General features: G+C 43.1%; 1 protein-coding gene across 3 annotated transcripts; it reads left to right on the forward strand.

The window, feature by feature from the left end:
- The first annotated feature begins 4,122 nt into the window (after positions 1 to 4,122).
- On the forward strand, positions 4,123 to 9,228 carry LOC145328819 (uncharacterized). 3 transcript variants are annotated; one of them, XM_080172719.1, is made up of 2 exons: positions 4,123 to 4,701; positions 4,732 to 9,228. In XM_080172719.1, the coding sequence occupies exon 2, from the start codon at positions 5,226 to 5,228 to the stop codon at positions 8,577 to 8,579; it is 3,354 nt and encodes a 1,117-aa protein (XP_080028845.1). In that variant the 5' UTR covers positions 4,123 to 4,701; positions 4,732 to 5,225; the 3' UTR covers positions 8,580 to 9,228. The 3 variants fall into 3 exon arrangements, with proteins under 3 accessions (XP_080028845.1, XP_080028843.1, XP_080028844.1); XM_080172717.1 differs by having other exon boundaries at positions 4,124 to 4,682; positions 4,721 to 9,228; XM_080172718.1 differs by having other exon boundaries at positions 4,124 to 4,682.
- Positions 9,229 to 12,583: the final 3,355 nt, after the last annotated feature.

Consider the following 12,583-nt stretch of genomic DNA (forward strand, 5'->3'; position numbering starts at 1 on the left):
AGGTTATACTAGCGGCTACGCCCCTAGAGGCCTCTTTAAATGTTTTTTTGAAATAATACGATACCTATCTATGTTGCTTTCAAGTCTCTACGATACCTTGCCATGTTGCGTTGAAGTCTCAATAGGTAAAAAATTCGGATTTTTTTTATTCTCTTGGAAGGGTAGTGGTACCCTCCTCCAAAATAGTTATAAACCTTCCCGGGACCTATGAAAACCTACACGGTGAAGGAGAACCCGATCGGTTCAGCGGTTAGCGAGATCCTTCGGTACAAACAAACAAACAGACAGACACACATACTGTTACTATATTATAAGGATACAGTGTCAAATTAAATAAATAGTTGCTGACAACTATGTATTTACATATCGACTGTTTAACTAATTTTCTAAATACCATTTTCTTATCCCTGTATCTGTGATTGGTTTATACAAAGAAACAAATAAATTATTAGACCTGGGGCTAAAATCTATATTTGTGGATCATGTACTCTACAGTAGTTGGATGTTTGTCCGTCTGTCTGTCTGTCCGTTTGTATGTCTGTCTGGTGGTTGCCTAAGATTACTGCAATTAGTGTACTTTGCTTTACTTCAGAAAAATCTTTGCGTAAAAAGACAAAAATATATATTTATTCCAGTATGGCTTCGAAACCGATTAATATCCGCAGGATTTGAACCGTACTGAAAAAACATGTATCGTATGGTATTATGTACAGTTTTCTACGAATATAAAAATATACAATCATAATATTTAAGCCCGTGCCTTCGGCATCTCGGGACTAACAAAACTAGTTTTAATCTTATTACTGTACATTTTTATATCCACGGAAAGCTGTTTATAATACGATGCAATAAATAACTATGATTACTTACGTTTTTATGGGGTTAATTGTACAATTACTATGAGTTTATTTCATTTAGTGGGTCTGTATTATCGGTCCAGTGGTTAGCAAGATCTTTTTACACAGACAAACAAACCAGGGATCTATAGGGATAAGACAATGGAAGACTAATTCATGTACATCCCAAATGATAATACACAAAATTATCCCCTTCAGAAGATTACAATTAGTGGTTAAAACATTTAAACGCTCAACTTAATTAACCAACTAATAATCAAAAGTGACTTTAGTCCCCAAAATAATTAAGCCAATGAATAAGAAAACATTATTGTAAAACTTTGGGGACTAGTGTAATAAACAGCCCATTGTCCCTTCTTTCTACAATCAAAAAGACAGTAATCTTTGAAAGAATTTTTAAGGTCTAAAAACTGTATTATACAAAATATGATTTTTTGCAAATAAAAATTTGCAATATTGTAAGGGATATTTTGTACTTTTCCTATTACAGATCATATACTAGGGATCTGAAGAGATAAGGCAATGGCCGATAAATTTATGTACATCCCCAATAAAAACACACAAATTTACCCCTTCTTTAGATTAAAATTTGTGGTTGTGATGTTTGGACACTCAACTTAAAGAACCAACCAACCAAAATTTAATAAAATTCCCCAAAGTTGCCAAGCCAACGAATGAGAAAATTATTATAAACTTTGGGGACTAGTGTAATAAATAGCCCAATGTCCCCTCCCTCCCTGATTATATACACTATTAGTCATCAAACAAACGTTTTTAACAAAATTATTTCATAATAATACTTTTTTTGTGTTTATTTTACATAACATTTGTCTTTTGGTTACAAAGTATAAATTAACAAGGATGACAACATTCATAAAAAGGAAGAACCTAAAAAGCAGAACAATTATTTGAAAGTCTAAACAAAATTGCGCAGAAGAAATGTTGCAAAATTCGTAAATACAATATACTGTAAAAGGGCATATTTTCAGTTTTAGGGTTTAAATATTGTGTTGCTTCGCTTATAATAATGTACATTGTTGTCCTAGGAATCATTATTATCATACAAAAGTTGTTGTTAAAATAGTCATGTCAGCATGTTTTAAATATTTAGAAATAGCTTCTTATTGATTTGTTACTTACTAGAAGCTGCGCACCAAGGCATCCTCATCTAAACTGATTGAGAGGGACTGAAAAATAGCCTGAAACCATCCCGGGACCTATATGAAACTTCCCTTCCATTTAGAACTTAATCTGTTCAGTAGTTACTAAAATCTTATAAAACTGCCATAAAACCTTACTACGTATTGTATTATAGGAAAATCCTTTTTACATAATACAAATTTAATAATATTTCTTATATTAAAGGATTTTCTATAAAAAATACAATTTTCCTCATATTTTTTGTAATATTTTCTTGAAGAATTTACATTCCCATAAAAACAACCCCTTAAATAGTGGATGTAAATATTCATTTCCATATAAACAACCCCTTAAATAGTGGATGTAAATGTGGTATGCGGCAGCTCTGGACCATGCAGAAACCAAGACATTATAGTGATGCTACGCACCTAGTTAAATCCTGTTATTCTACAGTTATGAAGCCACCTGAAAAGATGTCAGATAACGGTACTGATTTTATCTCTCAGTTGTCCTGCAAATGGAGGGAGGGGTGTTACCCCTCCCTCTCCCATCTTAAGCACCGGAACCTTCCCCTTCAACCACCAAGTTATCAGCACCACCTCAACCCTGAGGATAAAGGATCTAAACCTGCCCTCATCTGATAGAATCACCCCCACACAGACTGTTGTTGTCACAAGTAATCATCAAACCTTCCCTCTTTAGTACCCAGACCTACCACTCAACCCCTCTATGCTTATCTACCTATTGTGCTGCTCCATGGGCTATCCTGCCTGCCCCAGACAGGGATAGCCATCTACCTAACCATTGCAATTATCTATGTTTTACTGTATGATTTATCTTTAACCATCTTTATTCCTAATCCATATGTATTTATATTATGGTTAACTGTATTCTTAATTCCCCCCACCCTTTCCAGGGATGGGGAACCATGATTGCCCAAACTGACTATTGTATATGTATTATAATGCTTTTATGTTATGATCATTTATTCCTATCCATGTAGTTATTGTTTGTTGTATATAGCTTTAGTATCCTTTAACCCTTCAATAAAGTGACAACTGAAATAGATGTTGATTCTTGTCTAGTGAATGCTAGAGAAGCATAGCTTCTCTATAGTAAGGTGTCCACGTCTGTTCACACTGCCGTAGTCTTTATTCGAACTCTGGTGTCTGCCATTTACCCTAGGCGGATACCACAACTTTGGTGACAGCTGTGTGAGATTACGGCGAACCACAAGTGTAGAGCAGACGCGCATCTGAGGCTAAGGTACTCCCAGCAGTGAATCTGGCAAAACTGACGCAAGCAACCTGAATTACCCACCCTGGACAGCAAAGTTTAACTCTGCATCCGGCAGTTGTGGAAGCGAGACAGCGAAATTTGATGAATAACCGCGAGCAGCGCTGATATCTAACGGAGAATTGAGCGCCAAAAGGGCTGAAACAGGCCTGCGGACCGGCTGAAACAAGCCAAATAAGTGTAAACGGCTGAAAATAGGCCAATTTTACTGCAAGAGATAGCAGGATCCGAACCAGTGGCGCTAGCAGGACGGGACATTCCCTGCCGCCATCAGCTGGATTTGGATAAGCGGCGCTAGCAGGACGGGACATTCCCTGCCGCCGATAGGCTGAAACACGCCACATAGCTGCAAGCGGCGCTAGCAGGACGGGACATTCCCTGCCGCCGATAGGCTGAAACACGCCACATAGCTGCAAGCTGCGAGCCAACATACGAGTGTAGTGCACCAGAACAGAGAAAAACTACGTCAACTCCAAGTATCCTGAGAGGCTACAACGCAGCCACCCATCTAGAAAAAACAGATATTATGTTACATTGCAGGGATTACCACCCTGGTGTTATGGCCAAACAATAGATTTATGAGCAAAGCTTGGCAAACAAATTGTTGTGTTGTGATAAATCTAAGAATAGAACAGGCTTGGATTATTGTGTATTGTGATAACAGCTAAAAATAGAACAGAGTTGGTAAACAAATCTGTTATGCAATTGTGATAAGGACAAAAATAGAAGCTAGATGTAATATAATAAAGACCCTGATATACAATCAAATCACCTCAAGCCTATAGCACAACAACAATATACCCCTTATTCCAAGGGAAAGGGAGGAGCCCCTCTCCATTGAAGGCAAATACAATCAGGGTGATATAATAGATAAGCCTAGGATTAAGAAGAAAAGGCACTATTATACCAGCACACAGTTACCTCCCTCCCTCACAGGGGAAACGGACGGAGTTACCCCCGTCCCCTCACGCGCTTCCCCCTTTCTACCCACACTAGACTAAGTCCGTCTGTAGTGTGGGGCTAGCGATCGGACACACAGAGCGCCATTCACGGGTAGCGCAACAGAGTGCGGAAAATATCATAAATCCAACGGACGAAGCGGACCAATGAGAGAGCGAGTTGAGGGGTGAGAGCGCGTTTTCCCCGTGTGCGCGGATTTGACGGTGCGGACGCGCGTTGCAAGGACAGGAGATTTCACACACACACACACACACCCACACAGGAGAGGGGCCACTCTATAGCATACAACAGAGATATTTTTTTGGAGAAAAACTTGCCAGCTCCTCCCTCCCTGTCTACAGTGTGATAAGGAAAACTAAACCAGTTCCTTAAACCCGCTCAGACCCTCAACATCTTCCTAGCCTGCCAACCCTACTTCAAAGCTGAATGGTTAGTGAAACAAATATATGTATATATAAATACCCAAGTGATAAATAAGGTTGTTTTTTTGTATCATGGGTACAAGTAAGTGAATACTAACCTCACCAAACAACACTGGAAACTGATATGGTAACTGAACGAAAGTACGCCCACCCTGTGGACATAGCCTGACTTGCTGCCCCACACTGGGCAGTGGTGGTGTGTACCTGGACCATCGACCTTCATAGTTGTGAACTATATACAGAGGAAGCGTGATTTTTTTGGAGCAAGGAGGAAAAGCTAGCTAGCTCTGGGGATATTCTTATACACGTATATATATATATGGGAGTGTAGCCATATATATATATATATAGTTAGCCTACCTATCCATATATCTACCAGCGGATACGCTCCTAGAGACATCTGTGGATCCCTAACATATTCCTTTTTACCTTTAAGCTAAGATCCGCTGGTTATCACAGAAATCAAGAGCTATACTGGAAAGGAGAACAACTCAGGCTCAACAGTTAAACAAGACGCTGGCACCCACAGACCAACCCCCTGCTACTTATCATGGGGACGCGCCAGCCACAGAAACTCTTGAGCCAGGAGGACCGAGCCTACGGCTACGTGGACTACCACCCTAATTACACAGCTATAGTATTTATATTAGGGGTGAGCCGGCTCGAACCCCCTTGCGGCGCGGCTACTCTACTCTGCTCCTACATCTACAAGATAAGAACTTGGCAGCCCCTAGCCCGACGTGCGGAAATAGAAGACATTCATGATGGGGCATTAACTGTGTGCCTAGGCCTGCTGCTGACACTGTGGTGGACAGAAGTCTTCATTTGGACCAGAACCACCAACATCTGTACCCCACCACTCTCTGCTTCTTCATACACGATACTGTTTCTATTATTACTCTGGCCTACTGTGTTGAGTACAGTGAACATCAAACACATGCCAGGTCACAGACCCCTGGTCCCTGAGATGCCCTTGTCTGAAAGGGTGACTGAATGTCCGCTGCACCGCTCCTGTTCAGTTGGTGCTCAACGCACGAGAAATAGCAATACTGGACTGGGGATTGCTGAACCTGTAGGTGTCCTCCTGGGGGTGTTGAACGATGCAACTGAGCCTAATGAGAAGGTGACAAGCTTCAGAGACTTAGTGGCCAGCCCCAAGATGGACACTACTACCAGAACTGAGATTTCAAAGGGGCCCAGCCCTAGGGCCAGTACCACCTGTTTCTGGGGTGGAAAGGTCCTCCCTGGCACTGGCCTCACCAATCTGGAGGATGGGGAGCTGTCCCAGGGGAGTAGGCTCTTCACCCAGATGCCCGACGCGTACCTGGGGGTGGGGGAGCCGCCACCCAAGCCTCCCTGGGAGCCCCCAGGCATGGAACGACTGGGGACTGGCCTAAGGATGGGGACTGGTGACCTGCTGCAGTGGAAGACTTTACCCAGCACGGAGGGAGCAGGGTTGACCAGCAGCAGTGAGGCTGTTCCCCCACACTCCAAGACCAGATGCCGCTACTCTGTTGAACCACTGCACATGTCCCAGCCAAGTTCCCCCATGCTGCTGAAGATGGAGGCCCACCAGGATGCAGAGCTCCAACTAGGGAAGTCAATAAGAAGGCCACCCCTTGCCAAAACCAGAACCACCGCAGGGGCTCCCCACCAGCAGCTGACGGAGCCTGGCAGGGACGCAATACCAGCTGGCAACTCTGGCCCAACTCAGGTGGCTACCAACAGTCTGCTGACAGTCCGGAATACAGTTCAGGCTACCATCAGTATGGCATCTTCTGGGCCTTGCTGGTCCACCTGTGGGTACCTGTCCACACACTGGCCACAGGTAACCCCCAGAGATCATAGCCCCCTTTCCGACTGGCACCATCAACAGCCTTTGCTACCAACCACCTGGCATACCCAGAGGCAGGATCCCTCATGTGGAGAAGCACCTGCAGAAGCTAAGGCCGAGGCTGGCCTCGCCACCCAGGGGAGGAGAGCCGCTGTTGGATGGAAGGAACCTGTGTGTATGGGGAGGAGGCTGAATGTAACCAAGGAACCACCACAAGCAGCCCAGCACCGCCTGACCCCTAGTAGGGGAGACCCTGTTTGTCAGCTGGTGCCCCAACTGGAGGAGGAGAGACCTGGCAGGTTGATACACCCTGGGGAAGCCGGCCTGATGGGACCCAGCTGGACGAAGGGGCGCTGCCGCTTCAACGGCCACACAGCCGCCAAGTGTAGAACCGGTTGGGACCGGGCAATGAAGAAACACCAGGCCGCCCAACAACCTGCATGCAACCAGTCTGCCACCCAGGTCCACCTGGAGGGAGATGCCCAGCCGTCACCCCAACTAGCTGCCGCCGCTGGGGCCGCGGCTACCCAGGAGTCTGTGTCTCAGATTGGGACCATGGTGGCCAGGATCAACGTGCTGGGAGGAGCGGCTGAACCCAACCGGGTTGGCCTGGACCTCAGCCGCAACCACAGGGGACCGGTGTCCGTAACCCCTGTCACCCCCAGCAAGAGCCGAGGGGCGCTACCCAGCGAGTCTGAGTCGATGTATGGGACGCCAACCGGCGTCGCCACCTGGAAGGAACGAGAGGTGCTTCCCTGCACCACCAAGCTGATGTCTGGGGCGACAACCGTCGCCGCCACCTGTGAAGACTGGGGGGTGCTATCCAGCGCCCCACGCTGGTGCCTGGGGCGACAACCGTCGCCGCCACCGAGAGACCTGGACCCCTGTGAAGACTGGGGGGTGCTATCCAGCGCCCCCACACTGGTGCCTGGGGCGACAACCGTCGCCGCCACCGAGATACCTGGACCCCGGAATGAGCCCGCAGCCCCAGAGGAAGGGGTGACACCCGTCACCCCCAGCCAGCCAGAGCCCCCAGCCAGCAGGGAGAGTCCAGCTGTCCCTCACCCTCAACTGCATCCAGCTGTCTACCTCCCTCAACAAAGCCAGGGTAATTGTATTGCACTGGTGTACCAGGAAGTTTGGGCTGGGCCAAACTTGCCTGCGCCCCCTGCATCTGCCCCAGGAGCCAGGGTATCAGCCATTACCAGCCAAACTGAAGAAGCTTTGACCGCTGCCTGGGGAGTAACACAACTAGATGCGCCAAGTGCCGAGCCTAACCATAGAAGTAGAGGATCCCCAACAATTATGTCTACCCAAGATGGAGACAATGTGCCTGGACCCCTTCAGGCTAGGGGAGGAAATCCGGAGCCTTGTGCCTCCAGTCCACTAGCAGCAGTGTCCGTGGATGGGCCTGTCTCCCAGCCAACTAGAGCGGAGCCACCCTTGCAGATCCAAGACAGCCTCCGGCATAAAGGGTGGACTGTTACCTTTCCCTACCCCGCAGGTCGGACTGCCATGCACCACCCTGCCAATGTCCAGAATGAGCCTGAAGGAGGCAACGCTCCTACAGTATGGCAACCACCACCTGCCCGCGTTGACAGAGACCCTGGAAGCCGAATGAACCTGACCAGCCCCGAGGGCGAAGAAACGGCGCCTGCATCCAGTAGCCAGCCTGCCAGCAGCAAGGTGACCAACACGATGGAGACCACCAGCCCAGTGGAGAAACCTGCAGAGGTGTATACCAGGCGGCTGTTGGTCCAAGCCCCCTCATGTGCTGTGCCACCCCTGGAGGTTGCCAGGGTGGCCTCAGAGGTACACATCCAACGGCCAGAAGATCCAACAGGACCAGCTACTCCAGCAGATATAGCCGATTCCGTTAGACCTGGGGAGGGCTGGAGTCCACCACCGTCCAGCAACTGGTATCCTGGCGGACCCATTCCCCAAGGACAACAAACTGAAGGCCGCAACCACTGTCGGAAGTCTGGCGGTGCAGACAACCCCTCCAGCCTTCCGAGGGGAGAGTTGTGGTATGCGGCAGCTCTGGACCATGCAGAAACCAAGACATTATAGTGATGCTACGCACCTAGTTAAATCCTGTTATTCTACAGTTATGAAGCCACCTGAAAAGATGTCAGATAACGGTACTGATTTTATCTCTCAGTTGTCCTGCAAATGGAGGGAGGGGTGTTACCCCTCCCTCTCCCATCTTAAGCACCGGAACCTTCCCCTTCAACCACCAAGTTATCAGCACCACCTCAACCCTGAGGATAAAGGATCTAAACCTGCCCTCATCTGATAGAATCACCCCCACACAGACTGTTGTTGTCACAAGTAATCATCAAACCTTCCCTCTTTAGTACCCAGACCTACCACTCAACCCCTCTATGCTTATCTACCTATTGTGCTGCTCCATGGGCTATCCTGCCTGCCCCAGACAGGGATAGCCATCTACCTAACCATTGCAATTATCTATGTTTTACTGTATGATTTATCTTTAACCATCTTTATTCCTAATCCATATGTATTTATATTATGGTTAACTGTATTCTTAATTCCCCCCACCCTTTCCAGGGATGGGGAACCATGATTGCCCAAACTGACTATTGTATATGTATTATAATGCTTTTATGTTATGATCATTTATTCCTATCCATGTAGTTATTGTTTGTTGTATATAGCTTTAGTATCCTTTAACCCTTCAATAAAGTGACAACTGAAATAGATGTTGATTCTTGTCTAGTGAATGCTAGAGAAGCATAGCTTCTCTATAGTAAGGTGTCTTCGTCTGTTCACACTGCCGTAGTCTTTATTCGAACTCTGGTGTCTGCCATTTACCCTAGGCGGATACCACATAAATATTCATTTAGTTCCCGGAGGTAGTCATTTTTAGAAGATTTTCAAATTTTTTTTGGAAGATTTTTGAATTTTTATTAATTATTAAAAGAAACTTGATATCAGGGATATAAATGATCATAGCCGGGAAATAAATGAAAATTAAAAACCAAAATTAAACCACATTTTATTCCCTCAGGTAAGAAATATTCATTCCATTGATGATTGAAAAACGCATTTCTGATCTGTCTAGCAATGAAACTCTTTTTAATGAAGAAAAGGACCTGTATAATACGGCCTTGAAAACAGCAGGCTACAAGCACAACATACAATACAAACAACAAGCACAACACACAACCAACACAGCGAGAAAAAAACGCAAAAGAAAAGTTAATTGGTTCACCATTCCCTACAACGCTGCAGTTAAAACAAACATAGCCAAAGAGTTTTTAAAACTAGTAGATAAGCACTTTCCTCCAGGCTCAGAACTACACAAGTATTACAATAGAAACACCATCAAGATTTCTTACAGCACAATGCCAAACATGCAGAGTATAATTTCTACTCACAATAAACACATCCTTGGCGATTCCAAAATACCTACAATTGAAGGATGCAACTGTAGACAACCCCAAACATGCCCATTGGATGGTAAATGCAAAACTTCAAACATAGTCTATAAAGTTATTGTGACACTAGATTCAGACCAGAGCCAACATCAATATATTGGCCTAACCTCTGCAACTTTCAAGCAAAGATATAGTAGGCACAAAACCTCTTTTGCACGAGACACAGCTTGCACAAAGCTATCTGATTTCATCAAAACACAAAGACAGAAAAACACAAACTATAAAATTGAATGGTCAATTGAAAAACTAGCAAACCCTTACAATCAAAATTCCAAAAAATGCAATCTTTGCTTGACAGAAAGCTTCGAAATAATGAAAGCTTTCAAATCTAACATACAAACTTTAAACACCAGAAATGAAATATTCAGCAAGTGTCCACACAGAGAAAAGTTCCTTCTTTCAAAGTGCATGACGTGAAACACATTCAAAGCAGTATTTTTTAATATATGTATTAATTTGTAAAACTGCAAATGACAAATATGACCTATTTTTTGTCTATTTAAAGATTCCCTTTAAACACCTCCCCCTTTTTATATAAAGATGCTAATTCCCCCCCAACCCCAAGAGGATATAGGCAGTAAAATAACCCGCAGGGGGCACAATTTTCTAACACTTCTTTTTCATTTAGTCTTTAAAAAGGATTCAAAATGCATGGACATATATCTTTTTAACTCTTATTTATACATCTTAATTGGAACTGATGATCTATTTTTATAGAGAAACATATGTATTCCGCAAATAAATAGTTAAAAAATTAAATGTGTTTATACTAGGGTTGGGCCGGATACTTTTTTGGCCGGATACCGGATACCGGATATCCGGCTGATTTCAAATGCCAGATATCCGGTAACCGGCCGTATATCCAGCCAACGCCTGATATCCGGCCAAATATCCGGTTATCCGGCCAAATTACCGGATATCCGGCCGGATAACCGGCCAAATTACCAGATATTAAAATAGTAAAAAAAATTTCTTCAGAAATCTTATATAAATTTACATAAAGTTAAACTTATTCAGAAATGCTTCAATAATAAGAAAATTAGGATCATGGAAAGAAAACAAAGTCATTCCTAATTAGGACAGAAGTCACTGGAAATTGGTCTAAGGAAGGCTACTTATGTCCTTCATCTAACAAAATCTAACTTAAGGGAGGTGACTTATGTCCTTTGTCTGACAAATTCTTACATTAGGAAGGCTGCTTATGTCCTTCATGTTGCAAAACTTAGCTTTTCTGTCCTTCACATAGCAAAACCTTACTAAACATAGCTGTTCTGTCCTTTACATAGCAAATTCTTGCAAAACATAGCAATTTCTTGCAAAACATAGCAAATTCTGGCAAAACATAGCAAATTCTTGGAAAACTTAGCTTTTTTGTCCTTCACATAGCTAATTCTTGCAAAACATAGCAAATTCTTAGAAAACTTAGCTTTTCTGTCCTTCACATAGCTAATTCTTGCAAAACATTGCAAATTCTTACAAAACATAGCAAATTCTTGCAAAACATAGCAAATTCTGGCAAAACATAGCAAATTCTTGCAAAACATAGTAAATTCTTGCAAAACATAGCAAATTCTTGGAAAACTTAGCTTTTCTGTCCTTCACATAGCTAATTCTTGCAAAACATAGCAAATTCTTGGAAAACTTAGCTTTTCTGTCCTTTACATAGCTAATTCTTGCTAAACATAGCAAATTTTTACAAAACATAGCAAATTCTTGCAAAACATAGCAAATTCTGGCAAAACATTGCAAATTCTTGGAAAACTTAGCTTTTCTGTCCTTCACATAGCTAATTCTTGCAAAACATAGCAAAATCTTACAAAACATAGCAAATTCTTGCAAAACATAGCAAATTCTGGCAAAACATAGCAAATTCTTGCAAAACATAGCAAATTCTGGCAAAACATAGCAAATTCTGGCAAAACATAGCAAATTCTTGCAAAACATAGCAAATTCTTGCAAAACATAGCAAATTCTTGGAAAACTTAGCTTTTCTGTCCTTCACATAGCTAATTCTTGCAAAACATAGCAAATTCTTGGAAAACTTAGCTTTTCTGTCCTTCACATAGCTAATTCTTGCAAAACATAGCAAAATCTTACAAAACATAGCAAATTCTTACAAAACATAGCAAATTCTGGCAAAATATAGCAAATTCTTGCAAAACATAGCAAATTCTGGCAAAACATAGCAAATTCTTGCAAAACATAGCAAATCCTTGGAAAACTTAGCATTTCTTCCTTCACATAGCAAATTCTTGCATAAAATAGCATTTCTGTCCTTTCAATTTATGAGATCTTAAGCTACAGACAGAAAAACTTTGCTTTTTTGTTTTCAATAAACCAGGATATCATAACACTAATGGAGTAACAATGTTGTTTGCAAAGTACAGTTGAAGCTTTCTGACTGCCCTTGTACTATGTGTGTTAGTGTCTGTGTATGTTCTCACAGCTTTAGTGGCCAGGTGGAAATATTGAGAGCCAAAATTATCAATTTAAAATTTAGAAATGTAGATTCTCTACAAAAATGTAGTCTCTTGATTTTTTTACTAGGCTCATTACATATTTTTTTGTATTTTTTAAAATATATTTTTTTGGCCACCTAGGAATTTCATAATA

Source organism: Acartia tonsa, chromosome 9, assembly GCF_053477335.1.
Source record: "Acartia tonsa isolate MP-2025a chromosome 9, ASM5347733v1, whole genome shotgun sequence".
NCBI lineage: Eukaryota > Metazoa > Arthropoda > Copepoda > Calanoida > Acartiidae > Acartia > Acartia tonsa.

Bases quoted from the DNA above. Each gene is read 5' to 3' on its own strand.
- LOC145328819 (XM_080172719.1), top strand. From the start codon at position 5,226: ATGGGGACGCGCCAGCCACAGAAACTCTTGAGCCAGGAGGACCGAGCC.